The sequence below is a fragment of the Hemitrygon akajei genome, chromosome 4 (assembly GCF_048418815.1).
Source record: "Hemitrygon akajei chromosome 4, sHemAka1.3, whole genome shotgun sequence".
Lineage (NCBI taxonomy): Eukaryota > Metazoa > Chordata > Chondrichthyes > Myliobatiformes > Dasyatidae > Hemitrygon > Hemitrygon akajei.
In genome coordinates, this window is record NC_133127.1 from 55,852,468 (window position 1) to 55,878,023 (window position 25,556).

The 25,556-nt window shown below is 40.1% G+C and overlaps 1 protein-coding gene and 1 long non-coding RNA gene across 5 annotated transcripts in view; one reads left to right on the forward strand and one right to left on the reverse strand.

The window, feature by feature from the left end:
- LOC140726362 (uncharacterized) overlaps positions 1–25,556 on the reverse strand; it is a 156,283-nt gene that overhangs the window by 63,694 nt on the left and 67,033 nt on the right. Inside the window, exons 11-18 of one of the 4 annotated variants that reach the window (XR_012098618.1) lie at positions 24,429–24,521; positions 21,417–21,569; positions 16,396–16,572; positions 13,769–13,900; positions 7,663–7,719; positions 7,119–7,301; positions 5,924–5,975; positions 845–980 (exon numbers count right to left, since the gene is read on the reverse strand). Coding sequence is in view for 3 of the 4 variants with exons in the window: in XM_073042637.1 (XP_072898738.1) it covers positions 845–987; positions 5,924–5,975; positions 7,119–7,301; positions 7,663–7,719; positions 13,769–13,900; positions 16,396–16,572; positions 21,417–21,569; positions 24,429–24,521 (990 nt within the window). In the remaining variant the exon portion in view is untranslated. Of the gene's footprint in view, positions 1–844; positions 988–5,923; positions 5,976–7,118; positions 7,302–7,662; positions 7,720–13,768; positions 13,901–16,395; positions 16,573–21,416; positions 21,570–24,428; positions 24,522–25,556 lie in introns of all 4 variants that reach the window. The other 3 variants (XM_073042637.1, XM_073042640.1, XM_073042639.1) reach the window with 3 other exon arrangements.
- Positions 18,175–25,556, forward strand: part of LOC140726371 (uncharacterized) — a 31,585-nt gene continuing 24,203 nt past the window's right edge. Inside the window, exon 1 of the long non-coding RNA XR_012098619.1 lies at positions 18,175–18,264. This is a non-coding gene — a long non-coding RNA (uncharacterized lncRNA). The remainder of the gene's footprint in view (positions 18,265–25,556) is intronic.

Below are 25,556 nucleotides of genomic sequence, written 5' to 3' on the forward strand. Positions count from 1 at the left end.
TGCGAGTTAGGGGGCAAAAGTTTAGGGGTAACGCGAGGGGGAATTTCTTTACTCAGAGAGTGGTAGCTGTGTAGAACGAGCTTCCAGTAGATGTGGTACAGGCAGGTTCGGTATTGTCATTTAAAGTAAAATTGGATAGGTATATGGACGGGAAAGGAATGGAGGGTTATGGGTTGAGTGCAGGTCGGTGGAACTAGGTGAGAGTAAGCTTTCGGCATGGACTAGAAGGGGCGAGATGGCCTGTTTCCGTGCTGTAATTGTTATATGGTTATAAAAAGGGGGAATGTGACCAGACCAAGATTACCGTGGGCTGAACAATTATGCCTAACTTGTATATTGTTAACATCTAATTAGTACATTAGGTACTAATAGGCTTCCACTGGAAAGAGAAAAACATATGAAAAATACAAAAAGTTCTATGTTATGCTACAAAGATCATGCTTAGAACCCAGTACTTGCCAACATTTCAATTACCCAGTCATTGACCAGCTGGCCTGAGCAGTTTTCAATTCATTCAGCAGATTTTCTGATCTATAAGGGCATATTTTTGTGCAGCATGAGGGGTATAAACAAACCACATTTTTATCCCTCACCATTGCATTTCATCATTATGCATCACAATTCATCACAAGAAAATTATTTTAGCTGCTTTGTAGAAAGAAGGTGGGCTGAGGATAAAGAAATACTGGTCACTGTTAATTTTCTTTTTGTAGGAGTGGCGTAATAGGGTTAATAAGATTGCACTGTTGGAAGCCAGTGTCGTCCTGATCCCCTTACTAGCTTTGTTCCGTGTGGTTATAAAGAAGGACTTGAGGAAACTGAAGGAGTAAACGGAATTACTTACCACTGGCAGCACAGTGTGGGGCATGTTAGGATTAGGGTGATAGTCAGCAGTGGCCACACATGCCCTGTGGGTCAAAGATGTTCTGTAATCAGCAAAGCCTTGGCTTCCATGAGAGACAGAGCTTGAAAAACAAGGACTGAAACCTAAAATTAATATATAGACAACAACTCTTCAATACAAATGCCTAATTTAATTCTATTTTTCAATGTGTGTTTTTCTTTATGACTTCCAGAAACATAAAATAGTTTTATGTCAGTTATTTTGTGTATTTTAAATTAATACTGAAAAGCTGCCTTTTTAAGGTAAGAAATCTGTTCCACTCTAAACAACAACCACACCTAAGTTTACAGTGCCCTGGTTGGTGATGTAATGGAGAGTGGCCCATCTGAATGCTAAAGCAAAATACTACAGAATCTGGAATTCTGAAATAAAAGCAGCAAATGTTGGAAATAATCAGCAGGGCAGTTAGTGCGCAGAGAGCAAGCATCATTAATCTGAAATATAAATGCTGTTTTTCTGCCCAACATGGTCTGTTTTATTTTAGTTCTAGATGCTACCTGGTGCTGAAACTGACTATCTACAGACAACAGAGGTGGCAGTGAAAGAATCAGATAGAAATGAGATTAAATGAGGCAGGGAGGTCTTAGGCCAAAGGTTGATGATAGTCGGCCAAACGCTTTGAGTATGAACACTGCACATCATTTAGAAAGCAAACGGGTTTATCCAAGTTTGGTTTCAGAAGGGGCTGTATGTCTGACAAGCACATGCACAGTCAGAATTAGCCTTCAATCAGAGTGCGTCCTGGGCCTGAAGGTAGGGAAAATGGAGCCGTATACCGGATGGTCTGGAAGAGAAATAGAGCTATGCTCATATGATCAGAAGCAGAGGAGAAAGAAAGAAGAATTAAGCTAACGATCAGACAAGTAGTCAGGTCAATGATTGGCCAAGGATTGGGAATGGAAATAAGGTGAAATCTGGAAGAGGGGCAATGCAGATTGAGGACTTCAACATGAGTCTTGGGTGAATTCTGCAGTTCGGTGGTTATGCTGCTGGAGGGCTGAAGAAGCTTGAGTGGGAGGAATTGATGAGAGTACTGGGAATCACCTCAAGTAGATCCATTGTTGCATTGAGAAGGTTGAATTTTCCTGGGAATGACCATTGTTGGTTGGTCTGGGATAACTTAGACCAAGTTCCCTGCAGCACTCTAGAGGGAGTAAAGTATAACAAAGCATCTCATATTTTCCTACGTGGAAATTATAATCCTAATGTGTGCAAATTGACACAAAAATAGCTATGCACTAGAAAAGATATTTGATCGATCCATAGAGAATTACCTGGTAGGTACTATGCATGGAGGGATTCTATATTTACACATGTATCTGGATCCTCAAATTTACACCAGCCATATTTCACACATCATTTGTTTTTGAGTATCAACAGGTATGTTTAATTAGATTTTTGCTTAATTTTCATGATCTTAGTATATACCTGCTATTAATTAATTGAAATAGTGTTATGAAATAACTTATCACTTTAAAACTTTAAAAAAAGGTGTTCTAAAGTCTCTGGTCATCTGAGATATTTAGAAATAGGGAAAAGATCTTTTGCAAACACAGGCAGACCAATTCAGCCCAAAATCCCCATCTACTCTATGAAAGAAAATAATTTCAAATGCAAAATCCTGACAACTCAATGCAATCGAATTTCTAGCTTTGTATATTTTCTCATTGCTATGCATATTAGCTCGTTGGTGGGAGGCAACAAGTGGGAATAAAGGGAGCCTTTTCTAGTTGGCTGCCAGTGACCAGTGGTGTTCCACAGGGGTCTGTGTTGGGACCAGTTCTTTTTACATTATATGTCAATGATTTGGATGAGAGAATTGATGGTTTTGTTGCAAAGTTTGTGACGATACGAAGATAGGTAGAGGGGCAGGTAGTTTTGAGGAAGTAGAGAGTCTACAGAAGGACTTAGATTAGGAAAATGGGCAAAGAACTGTCAGATGGAATACAGTATCGGGAAGTGTATGGTCATGCACTTTGGAAAAGGGATTTGGGAGTCCTTGTGCAGGATTCCCTAAAAGTTAATTTTTAGGTTGAGTGTGTGGTGAGGAAGGCAAATATGATGTTAGCATTCATTTCAAGAGGACGAGGGAGGGAGGGAGGGAGGAAGGAAGGAAGGAAAATTAAAAAAAATTGGATAGGTATATGGACAGGAAAGGAATGGAGGATTATGGGCTGAGTGCAGGTCGGTGGGACTAGGTGAGAGTAAGTGTTCAGCACGGACTAGAAGGGCCGAGGTGGCCTGTTTCTGTGCTGTAATTGTTATATGGTTATATGGTTATAAAAGCAAGGACGTAACATTGAGACTTTATAAAGCACTGATGTCACCTCACTTGGAGTATTGTGAGCAGTTTTGGGCCCTTTATCTTAGAAATGATGTGCTGAAACAGGAGAGGGTTCAAAGGAAATTCACAAAAATGATTCTAGGATTGGATGGCTTGTCATATGAAGAGTGTTTGATGGCTCTGGGCCTGTATTCACCGGAATTCAGAAGATTGAGGGGTGACCTCATTGAAACCTATCAAATGGTGAAAGGCCTTGATAGAGTGGATATGGAGAGGATATTTCCTATGGTGGGAGTGTCTAAGACCAGATGACACAGCCTCAGAATAGATGAGGGTCCTTTTAGAACAGAGATGATGAGGAATTCCTATAGCCAGAGAGTAGTGAATCTGTGGAATTCATTGTCACAGGTAGTTGTGGAGGCCAAGACCTTATGTATATTTAGACCAGAGGTTGATATGTTCTTGATTGGTCGGAGCATGAGGGGATACAGAGGAAGGCAGGAGATTGAGGCTGAGAGGAAAAATGGATCAGCGATGATGAAATGGCAGAGCAGACTCGATGGGCCAAATGGCTTAATTCTGCTCGTATGTCTTATGGTCTTAGTTACACGTATAGAACAAAAATCTCAACCCAACCAACACCTGGCTGAATAGTTTAATCTGAGCCAGGACAGGCATTTATAAAACAAATCATTCAATAATACTATATTTTCATATACATCAATATTTTGAAATAAATTTTACACTGAAAATTGTTGCTTCCTTTCCATTCCCCTTACAGCTTAACACTGAGAAAGTTAAAATACATCTAAGACAGGCTGTCCATGCAACTCCCAGCTACCCAGTACATCAGAGTAATGTGATAGCTGAACTATTCTTTCAAAAACTGAACAGGAGCAAACTTTTTCTGGAAATTAGAAAAGAGTTAATTCATTAAGGAAACGTGAGCAAAAGGGAGGGCTTTAAAGGGTGGTGTAAGAAATTCTGGTAGGAGTGAAGTTAGAGCATTAGGCTATGAATACAAGACATGAGGCTAAAATAAATCTTTAACATAAGTATTAATGCATTACCCAAAACACAATCTCAGCCAATTCTGAAAAAGATTACCTCTCTTCTCCTATTGGATTCCCCCTCCTCCAGCCCTTTATCTCTTTCACCAAACAGCTTCCCAGGTCTTTATTTCACCTCTCCTCTCTCCCGGATTCACCTATCACCTACTACTCGAATTTCTTCCTCTACTCCCCCCACCTTCTTACTCTGGATTCTCATTTTCTTTTCTCCAGTCCTATTGAAGGGTCTCAGGACCGTACTCTTCTCCACAGATGCTGCCTGGCCTGTTGAGTTCTTCCAGCATTTTGTGTGTGTTGCTCAGAAACCTGTGATGCTTTTGTGCCCTATACCACTCAGTATCACACTAAGAAAAGGATATATCCCTACTTTAGAAGCAGAGCATAGCACCTTTAACTAGCACGACTTTTCTTCCTCAAAACATGACTCTTTGAGCCCCAGATGTTTTTAGAAGGGTTATACATAGTGCAAATGCAAGCAGGCTTCTTCTCTTGAGGTTGGGTGGGACTACAACCACAGGTCATAGGTTAAGAGTGAAAAGTAGGAAGATTCAGGGAAACATAAGGAGAAGCTTCTTCACTCAGAGGGTCATGAGAGTGTGGAATAAGTGGTGCATGTGAGCTCGATTTCAACATATAAGAGAAGTTTGGACAGGTACATTGATAGTAGGGGTGTGGAGAGCTATGATCCCAGTACAGGTTGATGGGAGTAGGTAGTTTAAATAGTTTTGGCATGAATTAGATGGGCTGAAGGGCCTGTTCCTGTGCTGTACTTCTCTGTGACTATAAAAAGTTTTGAAAACTTTTTCAATAATTTAAAGAATATAGCTTGAACCATATACGTAAATGAGTGAAATGCACTAATGGAGAGGGAAGTGTTCTTGTACTAAGATTTAAAGCTCAGTTCTAAGATAATAAATATACAAAAAATACTCTGGCTATTGACTGCTCAGAAGTTATTCTGCTTTATGCTTCATTAAGTCAAACTTGTTTATCTTATCATACCTCAGGGATGGAGTAAAGTTGCTTTAATTGCTGAATAGAGACACAAGAGACAGCCACTGCAGGAATCTGGAGCACAATAAAATGAATTGCTGGAGAAAGTCAGTGGGCCAACCTGCATCTATGAGGGTGGGGTGAGGTGGTAGGAATTAAAAATGTTTCAGGTTGAGACCTTGCATAGATACTGCTCAACCTGTTAAGATCCACTAGCAACTTGTTTTCAATCTCTGAATAGATTAGTTACACAGCTGCTAACATTTCATTTCATTTGTCATAGAATAATGCAGCCTAACCAATTTGTAGCCATGGTATTATTTCCTGAAGGATCTGAGGGAGACTCAGCTATCTACAGTTCTTCACTGGTAGGCAGACCTTCAGAATCTTACAAAGCAATGTACAATGCTTTCCAACACTTAGGAATGGGTGACCTCAGGGAATAGGTTACCTCTCTGGCCTGGCTCAGTAATGACAAGTGGAATGGCATTATGTGCCATTAGTTACAGTGGGGGCAGGTGGGTTAAGGAAAATTATCAGTCTCTGTCAACCCTCTTTGTTGATTACGTACATATAAATTCCAATTATTCATCTTGAACTAAATTTGAACTAAGCTTCTTTTTATAGAGAGTATAATTTTTCTTTAATGTATTTAAAATACCCATTACTGACCTTGATCTTGTTTAGAAATTCCAGCTGGTGATGAATTATTGTTCAAGTTCCGCTAAAACAAAGGACCATAATTAAGTTAGGGAAGAGTATAAGTCAAGCTGCCCTTTTCTACATGATTTGGGAGACTTTGTTCTCTTACCCAATCCATCCTGAATGGAAAGAATGTAACTATTAGGGAGGGAAATAAAGATTTGCACTGATGTGGCATTTTATGCATCGCTTTTCCAGAGATCATGAAAGACTTTACAGACATGAAACTTTTGAAACGTATTTACTGTCTACTAGGTCAAAAATTTACCGGAACATATATCTTTCCTCTGGAAAAATAGAAAAACATCAGTTTTCTATTATTAAGAGACTATCGAGTTGTAAAAAAAAATCACTCCCTACTTGTACATAGCTCTTTCCTTTTGCTTGTTTTTTCTTTCCACTCTTTTCTGTAAGTGTATACCCTAGATAAATACTTTGTGGAGATTTTGTGATATATATGATTATATGATATATATGTACAATGTCTGAAATACATCTTATGGAAATGTTTGTTTGATGAACTTCAATGAAAAATTAAATTACAAAAAAAGAAACTTTTGAAACATGTTTACTGTCTACTAGGTCAAAAATTTACCAGAACATATATCTTTCCTCTGGAAAATAGAAAAACATCAGTTTTCTATTATTAAGAGACTATCGAGTGTAATGGAAAAATTCCATTGCAAGTGAATCCGTACAAATGACCATGACTACAAGACACCAACTAAACAAAAAATTTAGGAGAATTTTCAGTGCAGAGTGGTGAGGATGTGAAGCTCATTGGCACATGCATTGACTGAAGTAGATTTGAATCATGGGATACAGGGAAACATGACATACACATGATGGAATGGGAATAAATGGACATGACAGTATGGTGAGTGGGTTTTTTAGTATATGAGGAGGCTCTGCTGAGTAAAAACATTGGTATGGCATAGAGTAAGGTGCAGTCTGTCTTTTTTATATGGAGCTGTAACATTAAAAGGCATTCTAATGCAACATTATTAGTACTGATAGCTCTTGCATTAATTCTGCTTATCAAAAACAATAATTTGAATTTATAATGTGACTCTAATGGATGGAAATGACTCAAAATACTTCAGAAAAAGGATTTACAAATGCATATTGACAGAAGGCTGCCTGCAGTGCACACCCAGCCTCCTACCTGTTGGCAATGTGGTGGCAGAAACATGCGGGTGTACTCCAGGATTGCGGTATCATTCAACATATCTTCAGCCTCTTCAATCAAACCGGCACTGGTAAGGCCACGCTGGTAAAGTTCCCTCACTAAATGTACAATCAGACTGTTTCTGCAAAGGCATTTCTGAATCAGGCAGGACAGCTTCGCCTGTAGGTGAAGCACAAGTGAGATATTACATGCCAGCCTTTTTCTGTTTATGGATAGTTTCTCATAGAATTCTAATGCATTTCTTTTTTCCCTATAAATGCTTGTAAGAAACTGAATCTCAAGGTAACATATAAAAATCTACTTTGAACTTTTATTGTGGGCTTTTCCAAACCATTGCGATATTTTAAATATAATATTGAATAAGTAAAAAAGACAGATTTAATACTGTGTAAAACTGCAGGGAAAATGGGAGAAAAAAGCCCGAGGAAAGCAGAAACAAATAAAAATGTATCTTGTGATACCAAATTAAATGCTATAAAAACATCAGCTTTGTGAACTGCTTATTGAATCCATGAGATACCTTGAGTGGAGCTATCAGCAACTTGGCATTTGCATTTTCATTCTGTAGTCTCTCAAACTGAAAAAAACAAACAAACTTTGTTTTAATTTGATGAATATTGACTTAAATTGCAATATTTCTATAATATTCATAATGTATTGGATGATGTCCCAAAGTATTCATATACTGAGGAGAAAGAAACAACTGACCCGTGAACCGAGTCCAATGATTAAGCAGAATTGCTGTGTTTGAACAAGGGGACAAAGGCAGCACACAGAGAACTGATGGAGCCTTAACAAACCAGGGAACATATGCTGTCTAGCAGCTGTGTCCATTCAGGTTGCCCCTTGCAAAACGGAGGAAGGCAACATGGCTTGGTAAAGTTTCTAAAGAATTAAACATCACATTGGTAAAAGTTAGCATCAAAGTTTCTGCATTCTCAAGAAGTATTTGCAGCACAGGCGATGTGGGAAAAACTGAGAATTTCCTTGTCTATGGAAGAGATGTGTTAATCAGTCATTACATGTGCACCAACCATTGTTATGATCATTGAACCATTGTGTAATGAGGGGTGGGCTTCAGTGATTGGTGCCTGGGATGAGTCAGGTAAGGACAGCAAGACTGTGAAGACTGGTACAATGGTAATAGAATGATGTGGGGACTTTGAAGTCTGAACATGACCCTGTAATAATACATAACTAAGGCTGTACCTGCCTGAGTCAAGTTTTCAGTACCAGGCTAAAGTATGGTCAGCAAGGTCCCCTTTAGATAGCACAACTGCAGGGCAAACAGCTCCAGGGATCAACATGACCTCAATTCTCCCATTATGCCCATATGCAAGGTGGGAAAAAAGTTCACCCGCATAAGACGAGTTGTTTTCTAACCTGAATTTCTGACCTACTAACCCACTAAACTGTTCTGAAAAATAGCAATTTCCACACAAACATGCTTAATGTAAAATAAAATCCTAGGTTGCATAGAAACGAATGCCATGCCAAGGAGGAGGAGATCACAATAGACAAATTAAAACTAGGACAAAGTGAGACATGTGGAGATCTGAGAGGGAAAGGAAGAGCTTAGGGGGATTTTCAGTCAGTAACTCAAAGGGAACATAGAAACGTATTGCCAGTGGTGGGAAACTGCACTGAAAGAATTTGAGTCATCAAAACTGCATGGGTCAAAATATTAAAGTCAGTTGAACTGCAGTAATGAAGGACATTGGGCAGTTGGAATGCTGAGGGGCAACACAATAAACTATACTAAATTCTGAGAGGCATAGATAGGGTTATTAGTCAGAGTCTTTTTTTCTCCAGGGTAGAAATATAAAATAACAGACAGCATATATTTAAGGTGAAAGGAAGAAAGATTAAAGAAGACTTACAAGGCATTTTTTTATATATATGGAGAGTGGTAGCTGCTTGGAATGCACTGCCAGAGGGGGTGGCAGAAGTAACATTTAATTGGCATTGAACAGGCAGGGGATGAAGGGCAATAGTCCATTTGCTGGCAGATGGGATCAGCTGGTTGAGTGGCATCACAGTAAAAACCTTGCACTCAACATCAGTAAGACCAAAACATTGAATATGAACTTCAGAAAGCGTAAGATGAGGGGACACACACCTGTATTCATTGAGGCATCAGAAGAGGAAAGGGTGAGTAATTTCACATTCCTGGGTGTCAGAATTTCTGAGGATCTGTCCTGGGCCCACATTTTGATGTAGTTTCAAAGAAGGCACAACAACGGCTATATTTCATTAGGAGTTTGAGAAGATTTAGTATGTCACCTAAGGCACCCGCAAATTTCTACAAACGTACCATGGAGAACATTCTAACTAGCTGCATTACTGTCTAGTATGAGGGGAGGGGGTTGTCACTGCACAGAATCGAAATAAGCTGTAGAAAGTTGAGAACTCAGTCAGCTCCATCATGGCCACTAGTCTACCCAGTTTCCTAGAAATCTTCAAGGAACGATGCCTCAGAAAGGTGGTATACATCTGTAGAAAGTTGAGAACTCAGTCAGCTCCATCATGGCCACTAGTCTACCCAGTTTCCTAGAAATCTTCAAGGAACGATGCCTCAGAAAGGTGGTATACATCATTGAGGACCCCCACCACTTCTTCTCATTGATAACAGAGGAGGTACAGGACCCTAAAGGCACACAGTCAACATTCAGGAATAGCGTCTTCCTTTCTTCCATCAGATTTCTGAATGGACATTGAACCTATGAACACTATTTCACTACTTCATTTTTCTCTTTTTGCTCTTAGACAGACAGACATACTTTATTGATCCCAAGGGAAATTGGGTTTCGTTGCAGCTGCGCCAACCAAGAATAGTGTAGAAACATAGCAATATAAAACCGTAAATAATTAAATAATAATAAGTTAATCATGCCAAGTGGAAATAAGTCCAGGACCAGCCTATTGGCTCAGGGTGTCTGACACTCTGAGGGAGGAGTTGTAAAGTTTGATGGCCACAGGCAGGAATGACTTCCTATGACACTCAGTGTTGCATCTCGGTGGAATGAGTCTCCGGCTGAACGTACTCCTGTGCCTAACGAGTACATTATGGAGCGGATGGGAGACATTGTCCAAGATGGCATGCAACTTGGACAGCATCCTCTTTTCAGACACCACCGTCAGAGAGTCCAGTTCCACCCCCACAACATCACTGGCCTTACAAATGAATTTGTTGATTCTGTTGGTGTCTGCTACCCTCAGCCTGCTGCCCCAGCACACAACAGCAAACAGGATAGCACTGGCCACCACAGACTCGTAGAACATCCTCAGCATCATCCGGCAGATGTAAAGGACCTCAGTCTCCTCAGGAAATAGAGACGGCTCTGACCCTTCTTGTAGACAGCCTCAGTGTTCTTTGACCAGTCCAGTTTATTGTCGATTCGTATCCCCAGGTATTTGTAATCCTCCACCATGTGCACACTGACCCCTTGGATGGAAACAGGGGTCACCAGCCCTCCGCAGGTCCACCACCAGCTCCTTAGTCTTTTTCACATTAAGCTGCAGATGATTCTGCTCACACCATGTGACAAAGTTTCCCACCGTAGCCCTGTACTCAGCCTCATCTCCCTTGCTGATGCATCCAACTATGGCAGAGTCATCAGAAAACTTCTGAAGATGGCAAGACTCTGTGCAGTAGTTGAAGTCCGAGGTGTAGATGGTGAAGAGAAAGGGAGATAGGACAGTCCCCTGTGGAGTCCCAGTGCTGCTGACCACTCTGTCTGACACACTGTGTTGCAAGCACACGTACTGTGGTCTGCCAGTCAGGTAATCAATAATCCAGGTAAATAATCAGGTAAATAATACGGTAATTATTTAATTGATTTTTTTAAAAATATATATATATATATTTATTTATTTATTATAAGTTACATTTTATATTATTATGTGCTGTAATGTACTGCAGCCACATAACAGCAAAAATTCACAACATATGCCAGTGATCTTAAAGCTGATTCAGATTCCGATTATATTTGCATCATGGTTAGCAGAAAACCATGGGTTAAAGGGCATACTCCAATGCTGTATAATTTATATTGATTTAACTTTAACAACAGCTACAAACATCAATATACCCATGGTAACATTTCACCTCCTAGCAAATAAAGATTCTTTCTAACGCTACCTCAAAAATGAATCAGCTTCCATCAGCCTTTGAGGAAAAGAATTTCAAAGATCTGTATTGAGGAAGGGTCCTTGATCCATTGTATTGGCATGTTTGTCTTTCCATAAATGCTGTTTGATTGACTAAGCTCCTCAACATTTTCAGTTTTTGTTTCCATTTCAAGCATCTCCAGTTTTACTTGTTTTCCTATGATTCAAGATCTTCTCAGAAAATAAAGCAGCCTTTTATTTTTCAACCGTGTCTCTAGTTCTAGATTCCGTTATACACACCCTGTCAATATGCTCAGGACCTTGTCTATCTCAGTCAAGTGCCCTCTAACTCCTTTAAACACAGATAGATACAAATCTACACACAAGAGAATATCCCCAGATGCTGGAAATCCAAGTGAGACACACAAAATCCTGGAGGAACTCAGCAGGCCAGGCAGCTGAAGGATCCCGGCCTGAAACATTGACGATACTCTTTTCCATAGATGCTGCCCGGCCTGCTGAATTCCTCTAGCATTTTGTGTGTATTACTTAGATACAATTCTAGCCCCACCAGCCTTTCCCCATTAGACAATCCGCCTCATTTGTGACCCTGCTGCACACATCCAGGCAGCTTTAAGTTCTTGGGTGTCAACATCTCTGAGGATCTGTTCTGGGCTCTGTGATTCTTCATACAATCACAAAGAATGCACATGTGGCTCTACTTTGTGAGAAGTTGGAGAAGATTTGGTATGTCACCAAAGACTCTTACAAGTTCCTATAGATGTATGATGGAGAGCATACTGAATGGTTACACCACAACCTGGTATAGCGGCTCCATTGCACAAGATCGCAAAAGGCTGCAGAGGATTATAGACTCAGCCAGTTCCCTCATAGGCACAATGCTCCTCACCATCCAGGACATACCCTCTTCTCATCAGAGAGTGAGAGTATAGGTGTCTGAAGACCCACTCTCAATCTTTCAGGAAAAATCTTCTTCCTCTCCATCATCAGATTTCTGAATGGTCCACAAATACTACCTCAATATTCCCTTTTTTGCACAATTTATTTATTTCTTTGTATTGCACTGCTGCAGCAAGGCAACAAATTGCATGTGATAAAAGACAGTGATAATAAGCCTGACTTCTATTCTGACACAGGCAGCTGGATTCCCCATTCTGCATAATGTCAACACTTCAAATTATTCACTTGGCTGCAATATATTTTTGCAGTGTGTAATGTAAATTTCTTTTTCTGCCTTTTAGTAAGTATACTATAAGTATACTTAAGTATCAATAAGTCACTTTAGATACAAGATTTATTCATTATAAGTGGTTTGAAAGAAAATGAGTAAACTTTAAGAAGCAATCATCAATCACGGTACAAATTGCAGTGAGGTTGTGCACAGACGGAAGACTAAGCTAGTCAAGGCGCCTGGGGACTGGGGGAGGGGAAAATTAGAACATGAATTGCAAGCTCCATTGATAAACTGCAGCTTCACAAAACATTGGGAGGTCTTGAGGTTCAGATCATTTCAGTGTTACAAATAACTCACACTCAACCACATGTTTCAAATGGCAAACTCTCTGTTTGCTATCTGTGGAAATGTCATTACTGAGAGTAGCTAGAGGATATTTTCAATTATGGGAGAAAGATTTATGATGTTCTGAACCGATTTTGTTTCAGAACAAAAGCATAAATCTTTCTGATAATCAACTTCTTTTCAATCTTTGTACTTCACTCAAATATTAAAGATGAAGTAAAACACTAGAGCCACACAACTGAAATACTAACAATCAGAAAGGGATGTGTTGAAAGAGTTGGAAGCTGTAATCCATTACAGCAAAGATCAAAATTCTGATCAAATGTTGTAGTATTGTTACAAAATAATGATTTTTTTAATATCTTGTGCTTTTTAAAAATACACTCAGTGGCCACTTTATTATGTACACCTGCTCATTAATATAAATATTTCATCAGCCTATCATGTGACAGCAGCTTAACATATAAAAGCATGCAGATATTGTCAAAAGGTTCAGTTGTTTTTGGACCACACACCAAAGGGGAAGAAATGTAATCTGTGACTTTAACCATGGAATGATTGTTGGTGCCAAAGTGATTTGAATAACTCAGAAACTGCTGATCTCTTGGGATTTTTACACAGAATAGTCTCTAGGGTTTACAGAGAATGGTGCAAAAACAAAAAAAATGCAGTGTGTGGTAGTTCTAAGGCGAAAATGCTTTGTCAACGAGAGAGGTCAGAGAAGAATGGCCAAACTGGTTTAACCTGACAGGAAGGCAACAAATAATCATGTGTTATAATGTGTGGTGTGCAGAAGAGCATCTCTGAATGCACATCGAAGTGGATGGGGTACAGTAGCAGAAGATCATGAACAGACAATCAGCGGCCACGGAGTTTCTATATAAAATGGAATATTCTTCCAAGATATTATTTTGCTGGATTGTAAACAACGTTAAAGCTGGTGGGTCTGCAATGGAAAAATAATTATTTGACTTACTACATCAGTCCCACTTTTCATTTCATTATCTCTTGCTCTGAAATTCTCTGCATTGTTGACGTGTTCTGCCAAAGCATCAATTTGACCTTTCATGCAGTAGTTTTCCATCTTTAAATCCATTTCGGCTTTGGACTACAAAGTAACAATGCACAAGTACAGTGAACATTAGCTTTTCACTCAGTAACCATGCTTGCTTAAATAAATTCAATATGGTACAAAATATTCTATCACACATTGCTCCCTGCTGCTCCCCAATAGGAACAGTATCAGGTTCTATATTGATGCAAACATATGAGAATGTATTCCAGCCTGTCTTTTAATCTGGTTGTGGCAACAACCTTTCTACAGAGTAAATGCATTTCAACTTGCTATTCTGTGCTTTTAATCAGGTGGTTTAATGAAATGCAAAGGTTGATACTCCCTCAGTGCTCATATCCAGAACTTTAATGTTTCTTGAACTGAAATACTGTTATCTGTTATCAATATGGCTTCCAGATTTTGTAGGTAGGTTTCGATGAAGGGATGAAACAAAGCAGGCTCAGTCATTTCCCTTTTCATCTGTTGCTGAGGAAAACTAGGCAGCAGCAGATATGCTGCTCACAGCTCCAGTGACGAGGTTCAATCCTGAGCTTAGCGCTGTCTCTGTGGACTTTGCACACTTTCCTGTGGGTGTCCTCCAGGTGCTCCAATTTCCTCCCACGTCCTAGAGATGTGCTATGGTTAACTGGGTGCTGTAAATTCCCTAAGTGTGCAGCTGAGTGTAAAACGGTGGGGGTGGGAATTTTGAGGGGAATGTGGGGAGAACAGATTGCTATTGGCGTAGTGTTAATGTTTGATGATCAATGTGGACTTGAAGGATCAAAGGGCCCATTTTCATTCCGAATGATTATGATTCTTTGAATACTTTCCAAACACTGGATACATTTAATAGTGCACTTTCATGTTAGTCCTGATTCAATTGATAGAAAATACGATGGGGTCAAAGTTCCTAGCAGAGATTTGAGAACAGGATCTAGTCAAGCATTAAAGTGTGGTAACAATGAATTGTCTCGTTATTGGAAGTGATGCCTTTCACACTGAAGTTAAACCAAAGTTTTCTCTGTCTTCTCTGGTAGCTGCAAAAGATCAGAAAAAGTGGGATCTCCCAGGGGCCACCCATTTTAATTCCACTTCACTATTCCTATGTCTATCCATGGCCTCCTCTACTGTCATAATGAGGCCACACTCAGGTTGGAGGAACAACACCTTATATTCTTTCTGGGTAGCCTCCAACTTGATGTCATGAACATTGATTTCTCGAACCTCTGCTAATGCCCCCACCCCCCCCTTCACCATTTCCCATCTCCTTTTCCCTCCCTCACCTTATCTCCTTGCCCACCCATCATCTCCCTCTGGTGCTCCTCCCCCTGTTCTTTCTTCCATGGCCTTCTGTCCTCTCCTGTTAGATGCCCCCTTCTCCAGCCCTGTATTTATTTCACCAATCAACTTCCCAGCTCTTTACTTCACCCCTCCCCCTCACGGTTTCACCTATCACCTTGTGTTTTGCTCTCCCCTCCACCCACCTTTTAACTCCACTCCTCATCTTTTTTTCTCCAGTCCTTGCTGAAGGGTCTCAGCCCAAAGCGTCGACTGTACTTTTTTCCATAATGCTGCCTGGCCTGCTGAGTTCCTCCAGCATTTTGTGTGCGTTGCTTAGATTTCCAGCATCTGCAGATTCTCTCTCATTGCATAAGATCTCTTGATACTTATTAAAGGAACAGGGCCATCCAATATTTATCATTCAATATAATTAAGGACACCTTATCTGTTTCTGTTTGCTGAGTATCATTGTGTCCAAATGGCTTGCCATGTTTCCCAGCTAACAATTATATCTTTCTTTCAGACGTTCTTCATTTGTTGAAGTGGAAGACTAAAGGGTATGAAAGAAGCTAGATGAATAGGACTTTTCTTTTGCACTGTTCTAAATGAGGAAGTAATTAACAATAAGAATCCCAGATCAATCCCTTAAGTTAGTTTAGGATCAAGGGACCATGACTACAAAGGACAAATTGACCAGGCGGAACCACACCTGATTAGACATCAGGAAAGTTGTTGGAGTGATTATCACCAATGGGAAATTGCAGAGTGAATGAAAAGATGATGCAACTGTTGGTCAAAGAAACAGAATAATTAATTCCAAGGTGGAGCTTCTGTAGTTGTGAGGAAAACATCACATTATTGCCCCACAAGGAAATAACTACATTACTTTAGTCTGTGTCCATCAGTCACCAAAATAGGGAAAAATATAATTTCTTGGTATAGAGCGCAAAAAGACACTGCAGATACTGGAATGTGGAGTCTCTTCGCACAAGTGTTCAATTATCATTATATTACCGTAAATCTTTTTGGACTTCTTTTAATATTAGAGGATGCATAATATATTTGAGGACAAAAACTTAACATCAGTCACTCATAATTGGGACTATCTACATTAGGTTGAGTCCTGATGAAGGGTCTTAGCCCAAAATGTTGACTGTTTATTCCTTTCTATATATGCTGCCTGACCTGCTGAGTTTCTCCAGCATTTTGTATATGTTACTCTGGATTTCGAGCATCTGCAGAGTCTCTTCCGTTCTAGGCATGAATACCTTTATGTCAAGCTGGTTCTGAAGGAGTTCCAGTTTAAATTGCAATTCCTGAAGCTTCCTCTCCAAAGCAATCTGATCTTTAAGCTGGGAATTCAATGTCACAATCTGCTGCTGAAGAGTTGTAATGTCCATTGAGCTGAAGTCTGCTTTTTGGCCAATAGATTTCACTGGAACACGCTGAAAGGGGATAGACAATTAAGAGTTGAAACTTGCATCCTTTTCTTTACTGGCAATAAGCATTATTCTCAGTCTTCCACTTTTTGTCACTGTTTCCCAATTAATCACAAAACACTGTACAGAAAGGCTTCCCTGTTGAAACAGACATTTTCTTTGATAGTAATTCAACTGCCTTGAATTTCATGTTGAAATTGTGAACCAGAAGTGACCACAGTGACACATATGGCAAGCACTCTAGGTTATGCCAAAATTATGAGTTCATAATACAAGACTAGTGAGGAGACATTACAAATTCACATCCTCCCAACGATACCCACAGTTGATCTACACAAATGTTTAAAAATGGAAGCAAAGGTATTGAAGAATGAGACACAGATTTAGATTATCTCTAACCAAATAGTAAAGATTTCTGGAACTGAACTATTCATTGAAAGGTCATTGTGCATTTCAATGCAATTTAATTTTTAAAAATCCACTTTTTTTGTTTATAGGTATGAACCATAGTCTCACCATTCACCAACTGCATGTTTTATGGTCAAAATCAGACTGGGAAGTTTACTTCAGGAGAAGGACAAATAATGTGACTACAAATACATACACAGTCATCTCCCTCTCTCTCACGCACACACACACACACACACACACACACACACTCAAATTACACAACCACAATGAATGCACAAACATACATTTCAACAACTCAAGATAAGCACATACAATATAATGCAAGGGATGTACAGTATTTGTTCTATGTCTGTGTGCATAAAATGGCCTTGTGGCTCCCTCTACAGGATGAATTGTCTCATAACTGTAGCCATGATGTAAATACATCTTTTTTGCTAATGATTAGTTCTGCTATGAACAGTCCCAAGCCTGGCCGAGAAAGGAGGAGGGTAGGACGTGGGCCTAGCAACCTCTTCCCAGAGCTACTGAAATGCCAACAGAAGCTCCAAAAACCTGATCCCTGGGAGAGAAAGAGTCTTCGCCTAGAAGACAAATGAACTTGTGTAATGAAAGCAGCAAGTCTGTGGAAGTCACAGGGCAAATCAACATTTTATCATCCCGGACCACCACTACTGGAGCACAGAATGTAAAGACCATGTATGAAAGTGGAAAGACAGTATTAGTGGGGGAGGTAGAAGCCTTTGTCTGTCTGGGTAGCGTCATTGTCAGACAGGGTGGCACCAATGTGGATGTCAAGGCAAAGACTGGCAAAAGCTGGGCAGCCTTTACCCAGTTCAGGAACATCTGGTGCTCCAAGGAGCAGTCACAGCACACCAAGGCTGTTCAACTCCATTGTGAATCAGCTCTTCTGACTTGGGGGACAGGAAAGTGCAGAGCTTTGTAGTTATCTGAGAAAAGTCCTCTGGATCCACTAGCAAGAAACCATCAGCAGCATCGATCTATGGCAGAGAACACACCAGCTACCAGCAGAAGAATTAAGGAAAAGATGGGGATGGATAGGATACATGCTGCATAAGCCAAGTACCGACATCACCAGGCAAGCAGTAAAATGGAATCCCCAGGGGAAACAGAAGAGCAGCCGACTGAATCACACCTGGCAATGCAACTTTGAAGCTGACAGCAAGAATGTGGGTTACACCTGGGACAACTTGAAGCACTGACCCAGAACAGACGACTCTGGCAAACTGCTGTCAGCAGCCTAGGCCACCACAGAGATGAAGGGCTTAAGTAAGTATTACTAGTAATCCGACTTGTGTTTTATGGCTGTTTGCTTTTTTTAAAAACACAAGTGCTTGCTGTTCCTTAATTTGTCCGTACTGGCTAATTGGATTTTAGTGTGGAAAAAACATAAAGATTTGACATTCCTGTTCCGACATGTCGGTTCATGGTCTCCTCTTGTGACAAAGTGCAGGAATGGGAATCAGAGTTAAAATGTTTGGCCATCGGGAAGTTCAGCTTTTAGCCGACAGAGCAGAGGTGCTTGACGAAATGGTTCCCCAATATAATTGACAGGTAGCACAGTAGCCATCAAACAGAAAACAAACTGAATGATGTGTGTGGCATAAAGAAATCAAATGATCTGAGAGTTTATAATATGTGGACTGACAACATTGAGGATTTCAAACATTAAACTGATGCTTCTCCTTACTAGTTATTAAGGTGGGTGGGAGGAAGGCAGGTTTTGTTGCACTCCCCATTTCTTTTGCAGTCCGGGTATGGGGTGAAGGCAGGGGAGTGGGGATGACTGGAAGAATTGGATCAGCCCATGATTGAATGGTGGAGCAGACTCGATGGGCTGAATGGCCTACTTCTGCTCCCATATCTTATGGTCTTATAGTCATATCTGCATGTTAGTATTAAAAAGCATTATAAAGTGGAAATGGTTGCCATTGATTTCAGCTGAAATATGGAGGCAAATGTCTTGCTCACAAGGGAGGAAAGATTTACAAGAGTGAGACTAACTGTTAAAAAAACTGCTCTTGGGTAACATGTAAGGGCTGGCACACCATGTTACTGGAAAATGCCTGAGAGTGGAATCTGCATTCTCACCTGCCTGAGAAGAGGAACCAACCATGCCAAGACATGCTTGAATTAAATGGAGATAAACAGACCAATTTTAGGTTAAGTTATTTTTAAAGAGACACCAAACCAGAATTAGTGATTAATTGTTCTTGTCAACTGAAAGTGGAAAGAGAGCAAATAGTTTTCTTGAAAATATGCCTTTTATCAATACAATAATCTATAAATACTTAACAATTGTGAAAACCTCTGTTGACATGAGAATATTCAGAGGTCAAGTTTGAGTTTATTGTCACTCAGCCATATAGACATAAGATCACCAAACGAACAATGTTTCTCCAGACCACAGAGGATAACAGCATATATCTAACTCAAACACAACACATAACATAATATTACCACAAATAAATTAACAAGTAATAAAATATATTTCAGATTAACATTTAGATGCTATAAATACTGTTACAGTCTGAAATCTATCCTCAAACTGTGACAGAGCAGTCCTGCAGGTATACCTGCTGCCTCACAGGTTCAGCATCCTGAGTTTGATCCTAACCTCCAGTGTTTTCTGTCCCTGTTCTCCTTGTGATATTGTCAGTTTCACCCAGGTGCTCCAGTTTCCCCCACATCCCAAAGAGGTGCCATTTGATTTGTTAATTGACTCTGTAGGTAGGTCGGAGGATGCTAATTTACAGGGAAATAACTGGAGAAATGAGGTTGGTAGGAATTTTTTCAAAAGCTGGTATAGGCAAGATGGACCAAATGGCCTACTTCCTCACCACAAGGAAATATGAATGTATGTCTTTAATTTCTCTTCAAGCTACTTTTGTATTTCACTAATCTGAATGCATTAGATATTTACTTTGCTGTCACAGAGATAGTAGACAACGGCAGAAATTTGAAGGCAACAATATGATATGGGATTTGTGCAGATAAATGACTCAGTGGAGGCCTGTATTCTATTCTACGCTTTAGTCTGCTGGGGCAGTAGGGTGAGAGCAGCTGATGCCAGGAAGATCGATAAGCCTGTCATGAAGGCTGGTTCTGTTCTGGGGGTGGAACTGGATTCCCTGGTGGTTGTGTCTGAGGGGAGGATGCTGCAGAAGCTACGGAGCATTATGGACAATCCCTCTCACCCCTCCATGACATACTGGACAAACAGAAAGCACGTTTAGTAACAGACTGATTCCACCATGGTGCACCCCTGAATGCCTGAGGCTACAAGATTCTACACCTTCTCCTCCTTAAGTATATGGTTTCATTGCACATCTGTATTTTGCACTATTACTTTTTAATGTGCATTTTGTATTTTAAAGTATATATTTCTGACTGAGCAACCTTGCAACAAAAATGTCCTTTGGGATAAATAAGATTTTATCTCATCTTAAAAAGACACCCCAGTAAAGATCAGTAAAGCAGGGTGTGAGGGACCCAATAACCTACTCGTGTTTCTATTGCTCATGTTTTTACAAACAGCACTTAAAATGTGAACTACGAATCTGGATTTTAACGTGTGAGGTACATTGAAACCTACACCTGACAAAGGCACTGGAATATCCCACAGATGCTAATGAGCTTGCCTCCTATAGAGGGCGCTATTGCAACAGTAACTGGGACTTAAATGTGGGAAACAGCAGGCAGCTGCATTTTAATAACCAATAGTGGGAGATCATTAGCATTTTTAAAATTAAACCTTATTTATTAGCAAATGTAATACCTTATAAAACTATTTCCTTCTTTTTGTAGTTCAATCTAGAAATATGCATTAATGAATAGCACAAAAAGTAATTACACAGTTTGTTGCGGAATTGCAATCTACTGAACTAAGTGAATGTTAAGACTATGAAGGCCTCATGATATATCCCCCTGGGTTTAGCCGTTGACATCCTGATTGAACTGATTGTAAATTGCAGACAACTATAAGTGTAATCCAATATCATGTTCCACTGAGGTAAAATGAAATTGTTTGCAATGAAGCACAAAACATGTCTGAGTCCTCCAAGTGTTAGCAAGTCAAATGCATAATCTGAAAAGACTATTGCAGCTAAGCACAGCAAGTTTTCTTTTTCAGCTTAATACTTCATCAAAATTAAATGCCATCATATATGGAAATATAGTACACACTATCCAATTCTGAGGCAAAACTAAGTGAGAATCCAAGGCTCAATCTATCTCACATTAAGATTTAATTGCGGCCATAATACAATTCACAACTTGTCAGAATATATTTTAAAATGAAGGCCAAGACTTTCCTTTAAGATAGGAATATGGTTCATGTAAATTGATCTTCTAGCCACCTTCAGAGAGGTTACAACAGTAGAAGGAACTTCTTCAGTGAGAGATGAACCATTTTGTATTACCTCTTCCATAACTTTAGTTTGCATTTGCGGAGGTCCTTGTTCTTCTGTGGTTCTACGCAGCTTTTCCATCTCACTTACAATTTGCGTTAGGTCTTGCTTGATCTTTTCAGATCTATCTTCTGCCAACCCTGCCCCTGAATGCCATTTCTGGGCCTGGAACCAACCACAGAAGACATTTCTGCTTCAGCTCAAAATATACTGTGTATATGATGTGGCAAGATATTTTCTCTTTTGCTTTTTATATTTCAGAGTAATAAATACGTGAACGAGGATTAATGTGCCGGACCACAAAAAATTATAAAATTCTTCATACCAATCGTATTTCAACAGCACCATTTGCAATGTCCATATGCTACAGGATGATCCACCTGCCCTAATTACTCTTGGTGTTCTGGCATACAAAACTACATATGATGAGCTACTTTCTCCCTCCTGGTCCTTGCCAATGGTTCTGTTGGTAATGATGAGGTCTCATGTCTCACTGAACCTTAAAAACCAAGATGTCCCAGGTTTGTAGAGTGAAATGTAAAAATGATAAAATGTGGAGCAGGAGAATCAGCTAAGAAACCATATCCTATGCAATCACACTCACCGCTGGTATTCGACAACTCCTGTTGGAATTCACACACACACAGATATCGGGAGAGCATAAAGTTAGTCTCAACTGGGATGCCTCCAATAAATGAAGACTCTTCTAGTATTTGGTGCATAGATTCAGGTATACAACATTTAAATATATTTTTATTTGTATATATTACTGTTGTCAATATAGTAAATCTTCCACAGCTCATCGGTGAAGTATTGCCAGACAAACTCCATCACTTAGTTGCCCAAGAGCTTGTTTTATTGAGAAAGGCTTTCAGCAGCCAGGAGGAGAGAAGAAGCCTGCAAAGTATTCCAGAGCCAAAGTGACAGCACAGATTACTAGTTTTACAGAAGCAAAAGGAAAGACACCTGAGGCTGCATTTGAAAGAAGGGGCCATGCAAACTTTTCAATGGGTTTTAATTAGAAGCTGGCTGCAGTTCAGTCACACATTCACTGCCAGTATACATGTGCTCTCTCTCACTTCAGCCACGCCACATGATGCAGCCCATCTGTGTTTTTATAAATGCAAGGGATACAATCTGGAATAAATATGCTGGATAATCATTCTACACATTCATCAGTAGATATGGCTGGGCCATGTGGAGCCCTGGTCTAATCTGATGAAGCGGCTGGGTGCTCCAGTAACAATCTAGAATCCAGAGATAACCCAACAACCTTTTACTGAATACAGACTTAAATCCAAGCTTCCCCATCCTCAGTTCCAACATGCAAGCATCTTGTGGACTTTGCCACTGAGAATGAAACTACTTGGCAATTTCTTCTGCTGCTTCATCCCTATTTCTGACCCACTGGGCTAAAGTAATGTCCCCATACCCTAGTGTTAGGCACGCCCTTCTCCAGTTTCTCTCTAAACACTGTTCATGCTCCCTTTATCGATAATGCTCAACTCCTACTTCCTCAGCTTACTCCCACTGAAGTATCACCTATCCAGCTTCCCTCTTGGTACCTGTGTAAGTGTCCTCAGTGACGGCCTCTTCTTCAGGTATGCCTTCATCACGGAAACAGAGATGACCCCTGAGCGTTCTGTGCATTACTGCAATGTATCTACAGGTACACGTGGTATAAGTATCAGCTATCCAGCTTCCCTCTTGGTACTATGTAACGCTCCTCTGCCCTCTCCTCATCAGATACGCCCGAGCGTTCTGTGTTTTACTGCAATGTATCTATACGTGGTATATCAATGTACATACTGTGATTCTGTTGCACTGCAAACTCATATGGCATGTTTCCCCTTGTTGTGCCTTTAACACGTGACTATACCACTTCCCTCATCCACCATCCAGCTGCAGCCACAAATCACCTGCATCATCTCCCCTTTTTGAGCCTGTGCTATTTTCCCTGAAAAGCCACACCCCCACCAAAGATCTCCATTGAGAGAACTATTGCAAAGATCTCTCCTGTTCTTCATTACCAAACTGCTAGTCAGCCATCAGATTCCACACACCAAGGGCCATACGCCACTAACACCACTGCACTGCACTGACAGAATACTTGACCAATATCCAATACTAAATGAGCAGCAATTTTTAAACAAAATACTGAGAAGATCTTAGCCATTGTCTGTCTCTGTCATAAAATTTATTTCTATCCATCCACTCCATCCGTCTATCCCACAACAATCTGAAACTAAGTTAACTGTTTACAATCTTAATGACATATTTGACCCTATGATACTCAGTGGATTATTTTCCTCCTCCTTTTTAAAGTTTTTGAAAATAAACCATTGCTTTGCCTCACGAGACAACCTGTTTTGTTGGTACAGAGGAAAGGTTAGCTTTTTAGGATAGCAGCAAAAAAATACCCAGGAGCGAGATAAACCATTAGCCCAGAATTTGTGGATGGTGACAAGACACGTGTGCTCACTCCAGTCTTGTACATGATGGCTGAACTTACGAGTGCAAATCTACCAAGATCAAGTACTCCATACCATGGTGGAGGCACAACTCACAAAGGCAGCTGAAGAAATTTTGACTGGCTACCAATGCTTCCCCTCAAAAGCTGGAAATGTCTCTGAACTTCTGACAGGAGATGTCACAAGTCACCCACCAAATACAGGTTATTGTTCTCAGTGGAACTAAATCTAGAGCAAGTGGCTGCAAGCAAATTTCTGCAGAAGAATAAATGATAAAATAAATTCTGTGCAGAGCGTCCATTCAGAATCACTTATCCATAAATTGAGGAGGCTGATAAAAGGCATAGAAGTACCTTAGCTTTTGTCTCATCCAGCTCAGTTCGTTTAGACTTCAGCTCCAATTCTGCTTTTACAAATCGTTCCTCAAATTGATTTTTCCCTTCCACATTAGTCAATTGTGCCTGGTATTTAAAATAATTGTTTTTCTAAATTCACTAGATTAATAAAGTGATGGAAGGTAAAGACATTACTTGAGTGTTTTATAAAAATTTACCTTGATGACAGTTCGTGACTGATCAGCATCTTGTGATTTGCTTGGTAGAACGTCATAGCCCATCTGCAGCTCATCTGGGGAAGAGTCTCCTTCCTTTAAGTGCAGGATTGATTAATTAATACTTCAATTTATAATGGAAAGGTGTCACTTTACCCAAATAGCAAATTATTCCTATTAAAATACATTGCTATCAAGCTAATATTTTGTTAAAATAGGTAGAAAAATTAGACTAATACAGCAGAATAAATGTAACTTGTAAAATAATGAGAATAAAACAATTGATATTTGATTTTAAAATATTCTTTTAAGCTTTCTTATTTATCTAATAAAGTCTTCCTCCCACATGTTAGAGGTAACAAAAGAAATTGATGAGGGTAGGGCAGTGGATGTGGTCTACATGGACTTTAGCAAGGCATTTGACAAGGTCCCTCACGAGAGACTCATCCAGAAAGTCATGAGGCATGGGATAAGTGGAACCTTGGCTGTTTGGATAAAAAATTGGCTTAAAGGAAGAAAGCAGAGGGTAGTTGTGGAAGGAAAGTATTCTGCTTGGAGGTCGGTAACTAGTGGAGTGCCGCAGGGATCTGTCCTGGGACCCCTGCCATTTGTGATTTTTATAAATGACCTGGATGTAGAGGCAGAAGGATGAGTGAGTAAGTTTGCGGATGACACGAAGATTGGAGGAGTTGTGGATGGAGCCGCAGTTTGTCGAAGGTTACAAGAGGATATAGACAGGCTGCAGAGTTGGGCAGAAAAATGGCAGATGGAGTTCAATCTGGATAAGTGCGAGGTGATGCATTTTGGAAGGACAAACCAGATGACTGAGTACAGGATTAATAGTCAGTTACTTAAGAGTGTGGATGAACAAAGGGACCTTGGGGGTTCAAATTCATACATCCCTCAAGGTCTCTGCATAGGATAGGGAAGCTAAGAAGGCCTATGGGATGCTAGGCTTCATTAACAGGGGAATTGAGTTCAGGAGTAGAGAGGTCATGTTGTAACTCTACAAATCTCTGGTGAGACCACACTTGGAGTATTGTGTTCAATTCTGGTCACCTCATTATAGGAAGGATGTGGAAGCTATGAAGAGGGTGCAGAGGAGACTTACCAGGATGTTGCCTGGGTTGG